The sequence below is a fragment of the Salvelinus namaycush genome, chromosome 37, assembly GCF_016432855.1.
Source record: "Salvelinus namaycush isolate Seneca chromosome 37, SaNama_1.0, whole genome shotgun sequence".
NCBI classification, from domain to species: domain Eukaryota; kingdom Metazoa; phylum Chordata; class Actinopteri; order Salmoniformes; family Salmonidae; genus Salvelinus; species Salvelinus namaycush.
The window spans coordinates 13,792,599-13,808,983 of record NC_052343.1 but is presented as its reverse complement, the minus strand read 5'-3'; the positions used below and the strand labels follow the sequence as shown (position 1 = coordinate 13,808,983).

General features: G+C 43.0%; 2 protein-coding genes across 3 annotated transcripts; both read right to left on the bottom strand.

Annotated features, from left to right (window-relative positions):
* Nucleotides 1–3,341: 3,341 nt before the first annotated feature.
* LOC120030802 lies at nt 3,342–5,718 on the bottom strand (the record flags this gene model as incomplete). The annotated part of the gene is made up of 4 exons (XM_038976248.1): nt 3,342–4,606; nt 4,865–5,144; nt 5,271–5,375; nt 5,496–5,718. Coding segments are annotated over 4 exons (729 nt in total), but the record flags the coding sequence as incomplete, so codon positions are not given.
* Nucleotides 5,719–5,949: 231 nt separating this feature from the next.
* LOC120030801 (fucolectin-3-like) lies at nt 5,950–7,854 on the bottom strand. 2 transcript variants are annotated; one of them, XM_038976246.1, is made up of 6 exons: nt 7,694–7,854; nt 7,345–7,585; nt 7,085–7,233; nt 6,898–6,921; nt 6,681–6,746; nt 5,950–6,509 (listed from the first exon to the last, which is right to left on the bottom strand). In XM_038976246.1, the coding sequence occupies exons 2-6, from the start codon at nt 7,407–7,409 to the stop codon at nt 6,220–6,222; spliced, it is 594 nt and encodes a 197-aa protein (XP_038832174.1). In that variant the 5' UTR covers nt 7,410–7,585; nt 7,694–7,854; the 3' UTR covers nt 5,950–6,219. The 2 variants fall into 2 exon arrangements, with proteins under 2 accessions (XP_038832174.1, XP_038832175.1); XM_038976247.1 differs by lacking the exon at nt 6,898–6,921 and having other exon boundaries at nt 7,345–7,853.
* Between the last annotated feature and the right edge of the window lie 8,531 nt (nt 7,855–16,385).

The following is a 16,385-nucleotide window of genomic DNA, read 5'->3' as shown; positions in this document are numbered from 1 at the left end:
CACACCTACTCATTCAAGGGTTTTTCTCTATTTTTACTATTTCCTACATTGTAGAATAATGGTGAAGACATCAACACTATGAAATAACACATGAAGTCATGTAGTAACCAACAAAGTGTTTAACAAATCAAAATATATTTGAGATTCTTCAGCCACCCTTTGCCTTGATGACAGCTCTGCACACCCTTGGCATTCTCTCAACCAGCTTCATGAGGTAATGACTTAGAATACATTTCAATTAACAAGTGTGCCTTGTTAAAAGTTAATTTGTGGAATTTCTTTCCTTCTTAATGCGTTTGAGCCAGTCAGTTGGGGTGGTATACAGAAGGTGGCCCTATTTTGTAAAAGACCAAGTCCATATTATGGCAAGAACAGCTCAAATAAGCAAAGAGAAATGACAGTCCATCATTACTTTAAGACATGAAGGTCAGTCAATACGGAACATTTCTTCAAGTGCAGTTGCAAATACCATCAAGCACTATGATGAAACTGGCTCTCATGAGGACCGCCACAGGAAAGGAAGACCCAGAGCTACCTCTGCTGCAGAGGATAAGTTCATTACAGTTAACTGCACCTCAGATTTCATCCCAAATAAGTGCTTCACAGAGTTCAAGTAACAGACACATCTCAACAACTGTTCAGATGAGACTGCATGAATCAGGCCTTCATGGTCGAATTTCTGCAAAGAAACCACTACTAAAGGACACCAATAAGAAGAGACTTGCTTGGGCCAAGAAACATGAGCAATGTACATTAGACCGGTGGAAATCTTGTCATTTGGTCTGATGTGTCCAAATTGGATATTTTTGGAACCAACCGCCGTGTCTTTGTGAGATGCAGAGTAGGTGAACGGATGATCTCCGCATGCGTGGTTCCCACCGTGAAGCATAGAGGTCAGGGTGCTTTGCTGGTGACACTGACAGTGATTTATTTAGAATTCAGTTTCATCATGTTTTTTGCGACTGCACTTGAAGAAACTTTCAAAGTTCTTGAAATTTTCCGGATTGACTGACCTTCGTTTCTCTTTGCTTATTTGAGCTGTTCTTGCCATAATATGGACTTAGTCTTTTACCAAATAGGGCTATCTTCTGTATACCACCCCACATAACTGATTGGCTCAAACGCATTAAGAAGGAAAGAAATTCCACAAAACTTTTAACAAGGCACACTTGTTAATTGAAATTCATTCCAAGCGACTACCTCATGAATCTGGTTGAGAGAATGCCAAGTGTGTGCAAATCAAAATATACAAAATATATTTTGATTTGTTTAACACTTCTTTGGTTACTGCATGATTCCATATGTTTTTGAATAGTTTTGATGTCTTCACTATTATTCTACAATGTAGAAAATAGTAAAAATAAAGAAAAACCCTTGAATGAGCAGGTGTCCAAACTTTTGACTGATACTGTATATTATTTTGTTTGTTCAGAAAACGTGGGGAAACAAATAATATAACCCTCGGGCCAAATTTGGGGAATATCATCTGCGGGCCACCAGTCGGGGAACCCTGCTCTAAGAGCTTCCACACATCTGGATTGTGCATTTAGCCATTATTCTTTTCAAAATTCTTCAAGCTCTTTCAAATTGGTTGTTGATCATTGCTAGACAACCATTTTCAAGTCTTGCCATATATTTGTCTTGCCGTAGATTTAATTCAAAACTGTAGCCCGGCCACTCAGGAACATTTACTGTCTTCTTGGTAAACAACTCCAGTGTATATTTGTCCTTGTGTTTTAGGTTGTTGTCCTGCTGAAAGGAGAATTCATCTCCCAGTGTCTGGTGGAAAGCAGAATGAACCAGGTTTTCTTCTAGAATTAGGTCCATTCCATTTATTTTTTATTCAGAAAAACTCCCCAGCCCAACCTCTCTGGGATATGTGGGACGCTAGCGTCAACAACAGCCAGTGAAATTGCAGGACGCCAAATTCAAAACAACAGAAATCCCATAATTAAAATTCCTCAAACATACAAGTATTATACAGCATTTTAAAGATGAACTTCTTGTAAATCCAGCCACAGTGTTCGATTTCAAATAGGCTTTACGGCTAAAGCAAACCAAACGATTATGTTAGGTCAGCACCTAGTCACAGAAAACCATACAGCCATTTTCCAGCCAAGGAGAGGGCTCACAAAAGTCAGAAATAGCGATTAAATTAATCACTAAACTTTGATGATCTTCATCAGATGGCACTCACAAGACTTCATGTTACACCATAAATGTGTGTTTTGTTCGATAAAGTTAATCTTTATGTCCAAACACCTCATTTGAAATTGGTGTGTTATGTTCAGAAATGCATTGTCTCAAACAAACATCCGGTGAAAGTGCAGAGAGCCACATCAAATTACAGAAATACTCATAATAAACATTGATAAAAGATACAAGTATTCTGCATGGAATTATAAACTTCTCCTTAATGCAACCGCTGTGTCAGATTTCAAAAAGGCTTTACGGCGAAAGCACACCTTGCGATTATGTTAGGTCAGCACCTAGCCACAGAAAAACATACAGCCATTTTCCAAAGAAGGAGAGGTGTCACAAAAGTCAGAAATAGCGTTATAAATATTAACTTACCTTTGATGATCTTCATCGGAATGCACTCCCAGGAATCCCAGTTACACAATAAATGTTTGTTTTGTTCGATAAAGTCCATAATTTATGTCCAAATACCTCCTTTTTGTTCGCGCGTTTATCCCAGTAATCCAAATGCTCAATGCGCGATCGCTTAGTTCAGACGAAAAGTCAAAAAAGTTATATTACAGTCCGTAGAAACATGTCAAACGATGTATAGAATCAATCTTTAGGATGTTTTTATCATAAATCTTCAATAATGTATCAACCGGACAATTCCTTTGTCTTTAGAAAGGAAAAGGAACGCAGCTAACTCTCACGGGGTTGCGCCTGACTGAGCTCATGGCATTCTGCCAGACACCTGACTCAAACAGCTCTTATTCTCTCCCCCTTCACAGTAGAAGCCTGAAACAAGGTTCTAAAGACTGTTGACATCTAGTGGAAGCCTTAGGAAGTGCAATATGACTCCATAGACACTGTATATTCGATAGGCAATGACTTGAAAAACTACAAACCTCACATTTCCCACTTCCTGGTTGGATTGTTTCTCAGGTTTCTGCCTGCCATATGAGCTCTGTTATACTCACAGACATCATTCAAACAGTTTTAGAAACTTCAGATTGTTTTCTATCCACATCTACTAATTATATGCATATTCTAGCTTTTGGGCCTGAGTAGCAGGCAGTTTACTCTGGGCACCTTATTATCCAAGCTACTCAATACTGCCCCCCAGTCCCAAATAAGTTTAATGAACCATTACAAGTATACCCATAACATACTGCAGCCACAACTATGCTTGAAAATATGGAGAGTGGTACTCAGTAATGTATTGGATTTGCCCCAAACATAACATTTTGTATTCAGGACAAATATTCAGGATATTGTGCCAGTGACATTTTAATATTTTTTTAATCTATTTTAAATTCAGGCTGTAACAACAAAATGTGTAAATAGTCAAAGGGGTGTGAATACTTTCTGAAGGCACTGTAAGTGTAATAGGCTGCATTTACACAGGCAGCCCTATTCTGATCTTTTTCCCAATAATTTGTCTTTTGACCAATCACATCAGATCTTTTCACATCAGATCATAATCAGAGCTAATCTGATTAGTCAAAAGACAAATGAGTGAAAAAATTATCAGAAGTGAGCTGCCTATGTAAACAGCCTTAGTGACACACAACGAAAGCAAAAGGGTTTGCTTGCAGTTTGCAGACTATGTGGGTAACTTACCATGCACTGTATCAACTGGATATTGTGTCTCAATTGATATTTTCTCATGATCAAACGTCTCTTCGTCTGTACTGTTTTGATTATAGGTCTCTTCGTCAGTGGAGAAATAGAAGACGAGAAGTGAGGGAAATCAATGCAAAAGCAGGGTTGAAACTACCACGTCAACTCATTTCAGGGCTAATCCTAATGCATGAAACTTGAGGTAAATACATCGATTTGAAGTTAGGATTTGGCCTTCCGTGAATCAACTGTGTTGAAATGTAATTGACCCATTGAGTTGGTTAGAGGTAGCATGTGTCCCACAACCTGGCATGTGCATTGAGGATTTTCACCATTTTGAAGTAGTCAACTGGGTAGGACTTGCAATGGGTTAAGGAAGGATCACAGTAGGTCAGTAGGAGTGTTCAGCCAATGAATTATACACATGAGGAAACATTCCATAATTGCAGGTGGCAGTAAATCTATCTGTTCAAACTATACACATTCCAGCAAAGTAGGTAGTGGTATGCACCTTTTCAGTTCATTTTGGTACTGCCAATACACTCATAGAAGTAGAAGAAGAAGAAATGGACAACTTTAAAATGGGGACAGCCCTCAATGGCGCTGCCCATGCTCTCACAGAAGTGGCCATTGCAAAGATAGGGGAAGAGCTCTTTTGTACATCTCTATGAATTTACCCCAATTCTAATCCATCATATACCCACCAAGCACGGGTTGAAGCAGCCCGGGCGGATGATGTCCCTCCATCCCGTGGCACTGGAAGGTGACAGAGTCCCCAGCCGCTATGGATGAGATCACAGCACACCTGCCAGGTAGATTAGGAGTCATTCATACAATAGCCTACAGGATTTATATTATGTATCCTTTATTTAGGTGATCCCATTGGTTCTGAAATAGTACTGTTACAGTAACTACATGGTAGCAGTGTGGCAATTATAGTAGTACTTTAGTACTGTGTTAGTAGTTCTCTTTGGTTGCATTGTGCTTTTCATGTACTAGTACTTTAGTAGAAGTACAGAGTTGTGAGTAGTTTATTGTCAACATATTTGCTCAGCCTACTCACTGAGGGTTACTGTTGCCGTTGTTCTTCAGGGAGCTTCCGATGAGAATCTCTGCCGCGTCCTGCCTCCAGGGGCAGCAGTCCTCTCTGTTAGTGACGGTAATGGAGGTGACTTTGCGAACAGCCAGGTCCACCCTCCACCAGGGGTCGCTCTGAAGCCGGGTGTGGGCACAGGAGCCAGAGAGGCACTCTGCATCCAGGCGACCATCGATGGCGTTCTCGGCATGGGTCAGACGGCTTAGCTTGGACAACTGGGTCGCTCTTCCTATCAGCGCCACGTTGCCTTCATTCAAACAAGAGGGATGGGGTTTGCTCAGAAAAATTACAAGGCTCTGGTTAAAAATTTCTGATTTCTGGTCCCAATTTTAGCCTGGAGGGTACTGTATCATTGGATGTAGGAGTAGCTGACCTCTCCGAATGGCAAGTCTTCTGAGGGATCTCAGAAGATCCCACAGCCAGGCCAGGTTTAGGTTTGGAGCTGTAACAGCTGTCTCAGTGGCAGTTGAAGGCAGGGCTGGAAAAAGGAGAGGCACAGGGAGAAAGGGAGTAGAGTAAAAAAAAATATATCCGTAAACAAGAATTAAAAAAGGCATCTGCTGGAGAAGGTGTACATTCTGAATGATGGAGCCCATACCTGCCTGAAAGGTGCTTGCGTGCAGTTCTACCTCACACAAAGTCAGGCACTTCTCTTTTCCTGGGAGGAGAATGTTGACATCGCGCCACGATATCCCACCGCACGGAAATGTCCTGGTTTGCCCAGCAGGGATGTATGGAATCCCGGCACACCTACAGGTATAGTAATCTTGAGCATTGTTATATTTTATGAGAAGATTGCGGGACAAACAGTATTTGATCAAAATAAGGGATCAGGGATGAATTTCCTGAAAGCTTAAAGGGGCAATCTGTAGTGGCTAAATCCATTTTGGGATGTATAAATTAATGATGGATTCTTGAAGAATTTACTGTAATTTAGAAATGCCTCATGAGCTTAGTTCAACTGTCGTAGCCCATCAGAACACAAAATATAATCTTGTTTTATGCAATGTTCTTAAACAAAGTAAATGTAAACAAACTATATAGCCTCAAAACATGGTTCCAACTAAAATTTTTATTTCACAGATGGTCAGTCCTTGCATCCATAGCTATGTCTATGAATTTAAGAGTGGTTACATTTCTCCAGACCCATCCCTAGTCTGGGAGAACCGTTTGTTATTGTTTCAACTCCGGATTGCCCCTTTAAGTCTGGTTCAATTCTCATAGTTGATGATGATGAGTTATGGAGATGGCTGTGTTGTTTAAGGCAGAATTGTGTTACTGGGATGACACATAGTGCGTTGTGTAGCCAGCCAGAAGTTGTGTTACGAAGATAAGTCACAGTGGGTTGCTATTGCCGTTGTTGAACAGTGATTCCCCAATGTGGATCTCTGCTCCACTGATCCTATCGGAGCAGCAGTCCCCTCTGTTGGTAATGGTGACGTAGGTGATGTTGTGGGTCTCAGGTTCACCCGCCACCAGGAGTCGATATCTGCTTTCGTGTGGCTGCAGGACCCCTCCAGATACCAATTGGTCCAGTTCAGGTCAATGGCATTGTTGGCATTTCCAAACTTGTCCCACTGCGACGACTGACTGGCTACAGTGGCTGCACTCTCTTCACAGAACAAACAAGATTAAAAACATTGGGATTACAAATGGTTCATTGTCAGTTCAAGATGCAGTACATAGCTGTACTAATTAATTATCTCAATTAAAACTTTTTCTCAAACAGTGGTTGTATTCTCTATAGTACAACAAAAGTAAAAAATATTGTATATTGTATTACCATATTGAGTCTTATGATGTAGGCATAGAATGTTTTGCCCTCTCTTCATATCTTGCACCCTCCTCTCTACAGGAAACATTACAGTACATAAGGGTTTGAGTCACAGGCTTAAAAGACAGTTAGCCATGGCTTCAAGTCATCTAATAGCTACCATGTTGGCAAGTTAATGTCCAACAACAACACATCAGAGAAATAGGAACTAAAACCCTGTACATACCAGAGGAAAGATGTTTGTCTATATCTGTAAAAGGACCAATACATTTGTTGTAATTTAGAGGAATAGGTCAAGTTTGACCAGATGTCATGATTTTGTCACCCTAACAAGCTTATAAACTTAGATGAAGTGATCATATATTGCCCCTTCAGTTAATTGATGACAATACCATATAATGTCTGCTCCTCACCTGGACGGCTGCCCACATTCACCTCCACCTCACACAGTGACAGGTCTTTATTGCAGCCCGGCAAGAAGACGTTCACATAGCGACCCTCGATCCCTCTGCACTGAAAGGTCATGACCTCCCACGCGGAATATGAGGACATCACAGCGCACCTAAAGAAGGAAATCGTATAATCAGGCTTTTGATCTCAAATCATAAACATCAAATGCGCTCTGTGTTTTAGTGTTTTAAATAAGTCAATATTTGCTGACGAGCTTCCTCACAATGGATTGTTGTTGCCGTTATTCTGCAGATAGTTTCCAAAGTGGATTTCAGCACCATCGATCATCTCTGGATCAACGTCTTCAATGTTGGTGACTGTTATGGAGGTGATGTTTTAAGTTTGCTGCAAGTCCACCCTCCACCATGGGTTGACTTGGGACTTGGTGCGGCTGCATGATTTGTCTTTGTACATGGAGAGGCGTCTTCCATCTACGACATTGTCAGAGACCCCATGTAGGAGTTCTGTGAGGATTGACCAGTAGTTTTCTTTAAGGCAACATGGTATTTAAGGAAATAGAAGGTTTACACTTACCAATACAGTACAAAGATCTATGAATTTATGCAACATACTTATGTGTCACCAGGTTGTTCCACTGAGTCTTCACAACACTCAAGGCCGTCTTAGTGTGTCTGTGAAGCTTCATCATGTCTTATGAACATACTCATGAGCATACTGTACAAGGAATACAAAAAGTGCAGTTCACACAAAAAGTACAGAGATTGGAATAAGATGACTAAATGTGACTTGCCTGTGTCAGGGCTCTGTATATGTAATGCTCCATGGCACAGTCTTGTTGGCCACTTTTGAAAAGTAAACAGTTATTTGTACATTGCGAACATAGTGACTCAGAGGTCAGTGGACCCTTCCTATGTTCAATCCATTTTTGCCAGTCTCTGAGGACCTAAAGGAATCCCCTCTAATGCAGAGCATGCAAACACATTACATACACAGTAAGTTCCCAAATGTATATGGTCAACAACAACATCATCAACAATTCTGGGAATGGGAAGGTGCTCTAAAGATGAATTAGGTTGGTAAACCCCCTTACCTTGTTGGGTCCCATGGGAATCTATTTTCTATTGTTCTGTATGTAAAGTTAACGCATAAAAATAGTGTCATTATTTCAAAAGTGGATCTTTAAATACAGTCTTTAAAAACTATTTTATAACATATAAGAAGATTATTAGCTGGTAACATGATTTATGGTTGATCTGTGTGCTGAATAGCTATCCTCATTATTCTTATTCTGGCCCACAGTGAATGTTGCTCTGAGCTATCCTCATTATTCTCCTTCTGGCCCACAGTGTATGTTGCTCTGGGGGGCAAAGCAGCCCAATCCTCCACATTCTATGGAGGCACTGCAAAAAGATCCATTGATGGAATATGGAACTCGACTTACGAAGATCACTCCTGCAGCCACACTTTGGGAGAGACCAACCCCTGGTGGAGAGTGGACCTGCCAGAGACATACCAAGTCACCTCCGTCAGTCATCATCACCAACAGAGATACTTCACCAGAGAGGATCAACGGGGCTGAGATCCGCATTGGAAACTCCCTGGAGAACAATTGTAACAGTAACCCCAGGTATGGCACTGCCCTTCATCCTACATTTTAGCTTAGTTAAAATACCTTTGACAACTTTTACTCCACTAGATTCCTATTTTATGTTTACTTTTCACTCCCATATATTTTCACTGACACCCAAAAGTACTCAGGCAGGACAGTAAAATGGTCCAATTCACGCACTTGTAAAGATAATTTTACTGGGTGACTCTCCCTTTTACTTCTATCTTTTTTTACTGCAGTATATTTACTTTTACTCAAGTATAACAGTTGTGTACTTTTTCCACAACTGGGCTTTAAAAAGGAGGTGACGATAGAGAACACGAGGAATCAATTTCTTTAAGCCCTCAGAGACTGGCAAAAATGGATTGAACATAGGAAGGGTCCACTGACCTCTGAGTCACTATGTTCGCAATGTACAAAGAACTGTTTACTTTTCAAAAGTGGCCAACAAGACTGTGCCATGGAGCATTACATATACAGAGCCCTGACACAGGCAAGTCACATTTAGTCATCTTATTCCAATCTCTGTACTTTTTGTGTGAACTGCACTTTTTGTATTCCTTGTACAGTATGCTCATGAGTATGTTCATAAGACATGAGGAAGCGTCACAGACACACTAAGACGGCCTTGACTGTTGTGAAGACTCAGTGGAACAACCTGGTGACATCAACCTGGCCATTGCCCTATAATCATGCTATAGCATACAGTACACATGCGTATAGTCCAAAACCACCTCTAAGTCCGTCCTAAATGGTCATTTAAAACTAGTTGTATGTTTATCTAATCATTTTACCAGGCTGAATAAACTGAATAAATATAGCAGCATTGCAGAATCACAGTTTGCCGTGTCCAAGTGGAAGAAATGTTTCCAATACAACAAAACCATCAGATGGTTGAAAAGAGGAGCTTCATTTCATCTCAAATATTGGAAGTTAAACAAACCAAAAATCAAGAATACAGTATGATTTAATCACTGTGTGTGTGTGTTTTTTTGGGGTTTTACTATCCTCATGGGGACCAGAAATCTTAGGATAGTAAAATGAGGAAAATCCAGAGAAGTGGGGTTCCCACAAGGAAAAAGCCTATTTTAGGTTTAGTGGTTAGGTTTAGGGATACAGTTAGGATTAGAATTAGGGTTATGGGTTAGATTTAGGAGTTAGGTTTAGGGAAAGTAGGATTTTGAATGGGAATAAATTGTTTGGTCCCCACAAGGATAGTAAAACAAATGTGTGTGTGTGCGTGCATGTTTGTGCGTGCACACGTGTGTAGATGACCAAGATTGGGGCTCTGCTTGGCATGTCCACCGCCTACATTGTCCCACTGAAGAACTACTCATCTGAGCTGGACATTGATGAGAACACGGACATCCTTCTGCTCCGTGCAGTGGACCACATCCTGCAATATGTGGACCTGTACTTCAGGAGAGTGCAGCAACAGAGCCTAAAATGGTTTCTTTAAAACAAAGCTGTAAAATGCAGTATAACATAAATATGCATTACATATGCTTATCATGTTTTATTAATTGTTTTAACTATTGTTAACTTGTTAGTCATTGACAGCAGTCTTGCATTGAGTAAAACTAATATGTAGGAGATATTTCAGGCCTGTGTATATGCTGTTGTCACGTTCCTGACCTTATTTCCTTTGTTTAGTCTGTGTTTAGTTGATCAGGACGTGAGCTGGGTGGGCATTCTATGTTTTGTGTTTCTATGTTGGGTTTGTTGTTTGGCCTAATATGGTTCTCAATCAGAGGCAGGTGTTTGTCATTGTCTCTGATTGGGAATCATATTAAGGTAGCCTGTTTGCACTGTTGGTTTGTGGGTGATTGTTTTCTGTCTTTGTGTTCTGCACCAGATAGGACTGTTTTCGGTTTTCACATTTATTGTTTTGTAGCTTGTAGTGTTCACATTATTATTCTTTATTAAACAGGTTGAACACTAGCCGCGCTGCGTTTTGGTCCTCTCCTTCATCCCAGGAAGAAAGCCGTTACAGAATCACCCACCAAACTCGGACCAAGCAGCGTGGTAACGGGCAGCAGCGGCAGCAGCAGCAGCAAAGTCAGGAATTATGGACATGGGAGCAGAATCTGGACTACACTACTTGGGAGGAGATAGACAGGTGGGCGATTGAACCAGGGAGAATGCCGGAGCCCGCCTGGGATTCTCTGGAGCAGTGTGAGGAGGGATACCGGCGAATGGAGGCAATACGGCGACGCGGTAGGAAGCCCGAGAGACAGCCCAAAACATTTCTTGGGGGGGGGGGGCTTAAGGGGAGTGTGGCGAAGTCAGGTAGGAGACCTGCGCCAACTTCCCGGGCTTACCGTGGAGAGCGAGAGTACGGGCAGACACCGTGGTATGCGGAAGAGTGCTTAGCCCAGTGCGGTACATCCCAGCTCCACGTATCGGCCGGGCTAGAGTGGGCATCGAGTCAGGTGCCATGAAGCCGGCTCAACGCATCTGGTCTTCAGTGCGTCTCCTCGGGCCGGTGTACATGGCACCAGCCTTATGCATGGTGTCCGCGGTTCGTCAGCATAGCCCAGTGCGGGCTATTCCACCTCGCCGCACTGGCCTGGCTACGGGGAGCATTCAACCAGGTAAGGTTGGGCAGGCTCGGTGCTTAAGAGCTCCAGTACGCCTTCACGGTCCGGTCTATCCGGTGCCACCTCCTCGCCCCAGTCTAGTACCACCAGTGCTAACACCACGCACCAGGCTTCCTGTGTGTCTCCAGAGCCCTGTTCCTCCTCCACGCACTCGCCCTGTGGTGCGTGTCTCCAGCCCGGTACCACCAGTTCCGGCACCACGCACTAAGCCTCCTGTGCGTCTCCAGAGCCCTGTACGCCCTGTTGCTGCTCCCCGCACTAGCCTTGAGGTGCGTGTCCCTAGCCCGGTACCACCAGTTCCGGCACCACGCACCAGGCATACTGTGCGCCTCAGCAGGCCAGAGTCTGCCGTCTGCCCAGAGCCGCCTGCGCTGCCCGTCTTCCCAGCGCCGTCTGAGCTGCCGCCTGCGCTGCCCGTCTGCCCAGCGCCGTCTGAGCTGCCCGTCTGCCCAGCGCCGTCTGAGCTGCCCGTCTGCCCAGCGCCGTCTGAGCTGCCCGTCTGCCCAGCGCCGTCTGAGCTGCCCGTCTGCCCAGCGCCGTCTGAGCCGCCCGTCTGTCCTGAGCCTTCAAAGCCGCCTGTCTGTCCTGAGCCTTCAAAGCCGCCCGTCTGTCCTGAGCCTTCAGAGCCGTCCGTCAGTCAGGAGCCGCCAGAGCCGTCCGTCAGTCAGGAGCCGCCAGAGCCGTCTGTCAGTCAGGAGCGGCCAGAGCCGCAAGTCAGGAGCCGCCAGAGCCGTCAGTCAGCCAGGAGCCGCCAGAGCCGTCAGTCAGCCAGGAGCCGCCAGAGCCGTCAGTCAGCCAGGAGCCGCCAGAGCCGTCAGTCAGCCAGGAGCCGCCAGAGCCGTCAGTCAGCCAGGACCGGCCAGAGTCGTCAGTCAGCCAGGACCGGCCAGAGTCGTCAGTCAGCCAGGACCGGCCAGAGTCGTCAATCAGCCAGGACCGGCCAGAGTCGTCAGTCAGCCAGGACCGGCCAGAAGAGTCGTCAGTCAGCCAGGACCGGCCAGAGTCGTCAGTCAGCCAGGACCGGCCAGAGTCGTCAGTCAGCCAGGACCGGCCAGAGTCGTCAGTCAGCCAGGACCGGCCAGAGTCGTCAGTCAGCCAGGACCGGCCAGAGTCGTCAGTCAGTCCGGAGCTGCCCCTCAGTCCGGAGCTGCCCCTCAGTCCGGAGCTGCCCCTCAGTCCGGAGCTGCCCCTCCGTCCGGAGCTGCCCCTCCGTCCTGTCTTTGTGTTCTGCACCAGATAGGACTGTTTTCGGTTTTCACATTTATTGTTTTGTAGCTTGTAGTGTTCACATTATTATTCTTTATTAAACATGTTGAACACTAGCCGCGCTGCGTTTTGGTCCTCTCCTTCTTCCCAGGAAGAAAGCCGTTACAGCTGTCTAATAATGTTTAACCTGTTTTGTCTACTAGAAGTACTCTCACGGGGTTATGGGTCACTGGCCACATGTACACTGAGTGGACAAACTAGGAACACCTTCCCAATAATGAGTTTCACCCCCTTTCCCCCTCAAAACAGCCTAAATTCGTTGGGGCATGGACTCTCCAATAATTTCATATGTTTATGGTTCTTCAAACCTTGTTCGCCATGTGCTATGATATGAGGCCGGTAAGTAATAAAGTTGCATGCAATAAGATAATCTTCAGTAATCCCGACCATAACTTGGGGCCCTAATAGAAGATAGGGTTACAACTTCAGAGGGAACAGACTGTGGCAAAGGGAGGATTGTTGTTCAAAGGATGAAGGAGCGCATATTGCCCTATTTACCTACCAGAAGCACAAACAACCAAATACACAATGGAAACATTACAGATTTATTCATTAAGTTTATTAATTAATTTGGTCCCACTTTAAATTACGTGCAGCTTATAAAGGCTTCCTAAAACCTTCATAAAGCCTTCATAATCACTACATAAATGTGTTACACATCATCTATAACCGTATGCCATGCTTTATAAAGGGTTCATAAATGTGGCATAACTGTTTGCCATAACCACCAATGTCTAAGGGGACAAAACTCACTATGTCAAATATGATACAAACCTGTGCTTTATAAAGGGTGGCATGAGCACCGCTTAATAAAGAGCTTATAAATCATATTAAATTGTGGCTTCACAAAGCATTTATAACCCTGTAATACATCTTGGTAGAACATTGCAACGGCAGGATATTGGGTTCGATTCAACACCCTATACGTAAAAAATGTATTCACGTATGACTGTAAGTCGCTTTGGATAAAAGTTTCTGCAAAATGTTATATATTATATTTCACTAAAACATTTCTAGAATGGCCCAATCTCTTTCCCTCTTGGGTGCATAGTCAATATTGGACTTGACTTCAACTTCCCCCAAAATGCTGTGCTGCAGGAGAACACAGACTCTAAAGTGCAGTCATGCAAAGCAAAAAACATTTGTTTTTTTGTTGTTGTTGCCTACTTCTTTTTTTCCCCCAAATTCCGTTTTCTTGTTTTTGTTTTTCCAGGTTTCAGATTTTCCCCATTCTTTCTGGTTTCCCCCAGTGTTTTCACACTTTCTTAATAGAAAAACAACGTTTAATTTTCTGTGTTCACAACAATTCTTAAACCACATCAGGGTTTGACTTTTGAGGTCTGGGAAAAATCTAAGAAACTTATATTTTTAAGTGTAGTTGCCCTTTAATTCAGTGAGCATGCTCTGCACTGTTGTTTTGTTAGCAGGTTTTCTGTAGTGCAGTAAGCACACATGATGTGATCTGGCCGCCAATAGAATGGGTGGAGTAAAAGGCCGGCCACATTCCATATTATTTAGAGCCCCATGAAGTGACACCATGAAATGACACCATTCACAGCCCTGTGTAATGTTCAATGTAATGGCATTGCTGGACTTTTTGAAATGTCATGTATTTGTATTGTTTTAAAAATGTACAAATAAAATAAATGTACTGTATGGTTTAAACATTTCTTTAATGTTTACTTGTTTTATCTTTTAATGCCAATTCCCTAAGTGTTAATACAGTTGTGTTAACATCATTAAGCCATTATGCATGTGTTATGAATGACCAAAGGTGTCTGACGTTATAGTAAGTACAGCGTCATATGATATAAGGCATTTATGCATGTGTCATAAATGACCAAAGTAGATTGACTTTAAATGAAGTACAGCGTCATACGAAGGTGTCTCATTTCAAACTAATTATTACTGGACACTACATGAAGTGTTAATAAATAGGTGATTAAAGTTCTGCTGATTTATTAAGTTTATTAAGTTTCTCTCATGATCCACAGGTTACTGAAGGGTGCGAGAGGTATTACATGGGTTGATGGACCTGCAAAGCTTGTGTTTATGTGTCAGAACCAAGATGATTTGGAGTAGTCCAACCTGAGACTACTGCATCAGCTAGTCCTCTTCTGTTCCCGTGCTGGGGACCAGGGCTTGATTACAACATGTTACAATGGTGCAGACATTTTGTGGCTGATCTTTCAGCGGGGAAGTGGGTGAATGTGTCAAAGACTTGACAGGGCCCAGCACTGTGCAGTATGGCTCGTTTTTGTTATTTGCATGTTTGTGTACTGAGGAACATGTAACTTGGTTCCAGAAGAAAGACACTTTCAATTTCTTTAGATTGGGGTCTTTCATCAATGGAAGTGTTTCTTTGTGTAATGTTGTTCCCAGGCTATTGCACACACAGCAAGTTGAAGCCTGGGATATCAACCATTCAAAATTGGGCTTAGTGGGAGTGACCATAGAATTCTATAGCAGTGACCTTACTGAGTAAAGTATTTGTCATCGTCACTCCTTAACAGAGTCAAAAAGTCATAATTTTGGCTAAACCCTGCCCATTTCCACACTTTATCTTGTTAAAATGTGATTTGAAACCTAACCCTGACTAATGAAGGCCAAGTTTGATGCAATGGTCCATCAGACCTTCTGAGCATTTGGGCGGAAGTGTCTGGGAACGAGATTAGGTGTAATGTGACTAAGATGACATCCCTTTAGAGCTTTTGCCATCCTTCAGCACGTTACCCTTTATAAAGCACATGTTAATATCATATTTGACTTAGTGGGTTATATCACATATGATATAGGTGATTATGTCACACAGTTATGCCACATTTATGAACCCTTTATAAAGCATGACATATGGTTATAGATGCTTTGTAAACATTTATGTACTGCTTGTGAATGCATTTTTAAGGCTTTATGAAGCCTTTATAATCTGAACGTCATTTAAAGCGGGACCATTAATTCTAACATAATAGTATTATTATTACAGCTGTCATGACGTTGCCTGTTTAGGTACATAAAGCCCATTCCCCTCTCCCTGCCACTCCCTGCCTCCCCCTTTCCTCCTTCAACCCATGCTGTGATCACAGAGAGACGTCGTAAATTCCTGAGAGTCTCGTCATGGCCAAACAGTATTAGAGAGAGGGTAAACTTTCAGGACAAAGAGGTTTCTTCCACCTCACAGAACTTGAGGTACGAACGGATTTCATGTTCCGGAGGAGGTATGGAAGATCGGTGAAGAGTCCAGCTATTAACATGTCCGTTTGTCCCCATGTGGGAAACTCATGAGAGACTGTGGGACTACATTACCATACCGCTGTTTATATAATAACCTCAGATATGAGGTTTACATCTGTTTGTTGTATAAAATGAATGAGTGAGTATGATACTGTTTGTATAATTGTGTAATATGATTTTGGACTGTTTAATGAAGAAAAATACAAATCCCTTTTGATTTGAACTAAATCCGAGGACCCGCCCCTGAGCCAGTTGGGTCAGACACCCTGGGACAGCCCCTCTCTGCTATCTGAATAAAAGCTAAACTCTGAGAAATTATCATTAGACCATGTTTTTCTCCATGGGAGGAGAACAAAGGTTAAGTACCATTGCTGAATCTTTAACCATACCACGTGGTTAAACTCTTAGACGAATAAGAACAAGTCTTTGATATTGACTACTAGTCTGCAGCTAGGAATTCGGTATCATTGAACGCGAAGAAAGACAACCGCCGAAACATCCATTCTATAACGAATGTCACTCTGAACTATCCACAATAACCAGGACAGAGACCGACGAATCTCCAACAGAAACTAACTTTCCTCCAGCGGTGAAGAC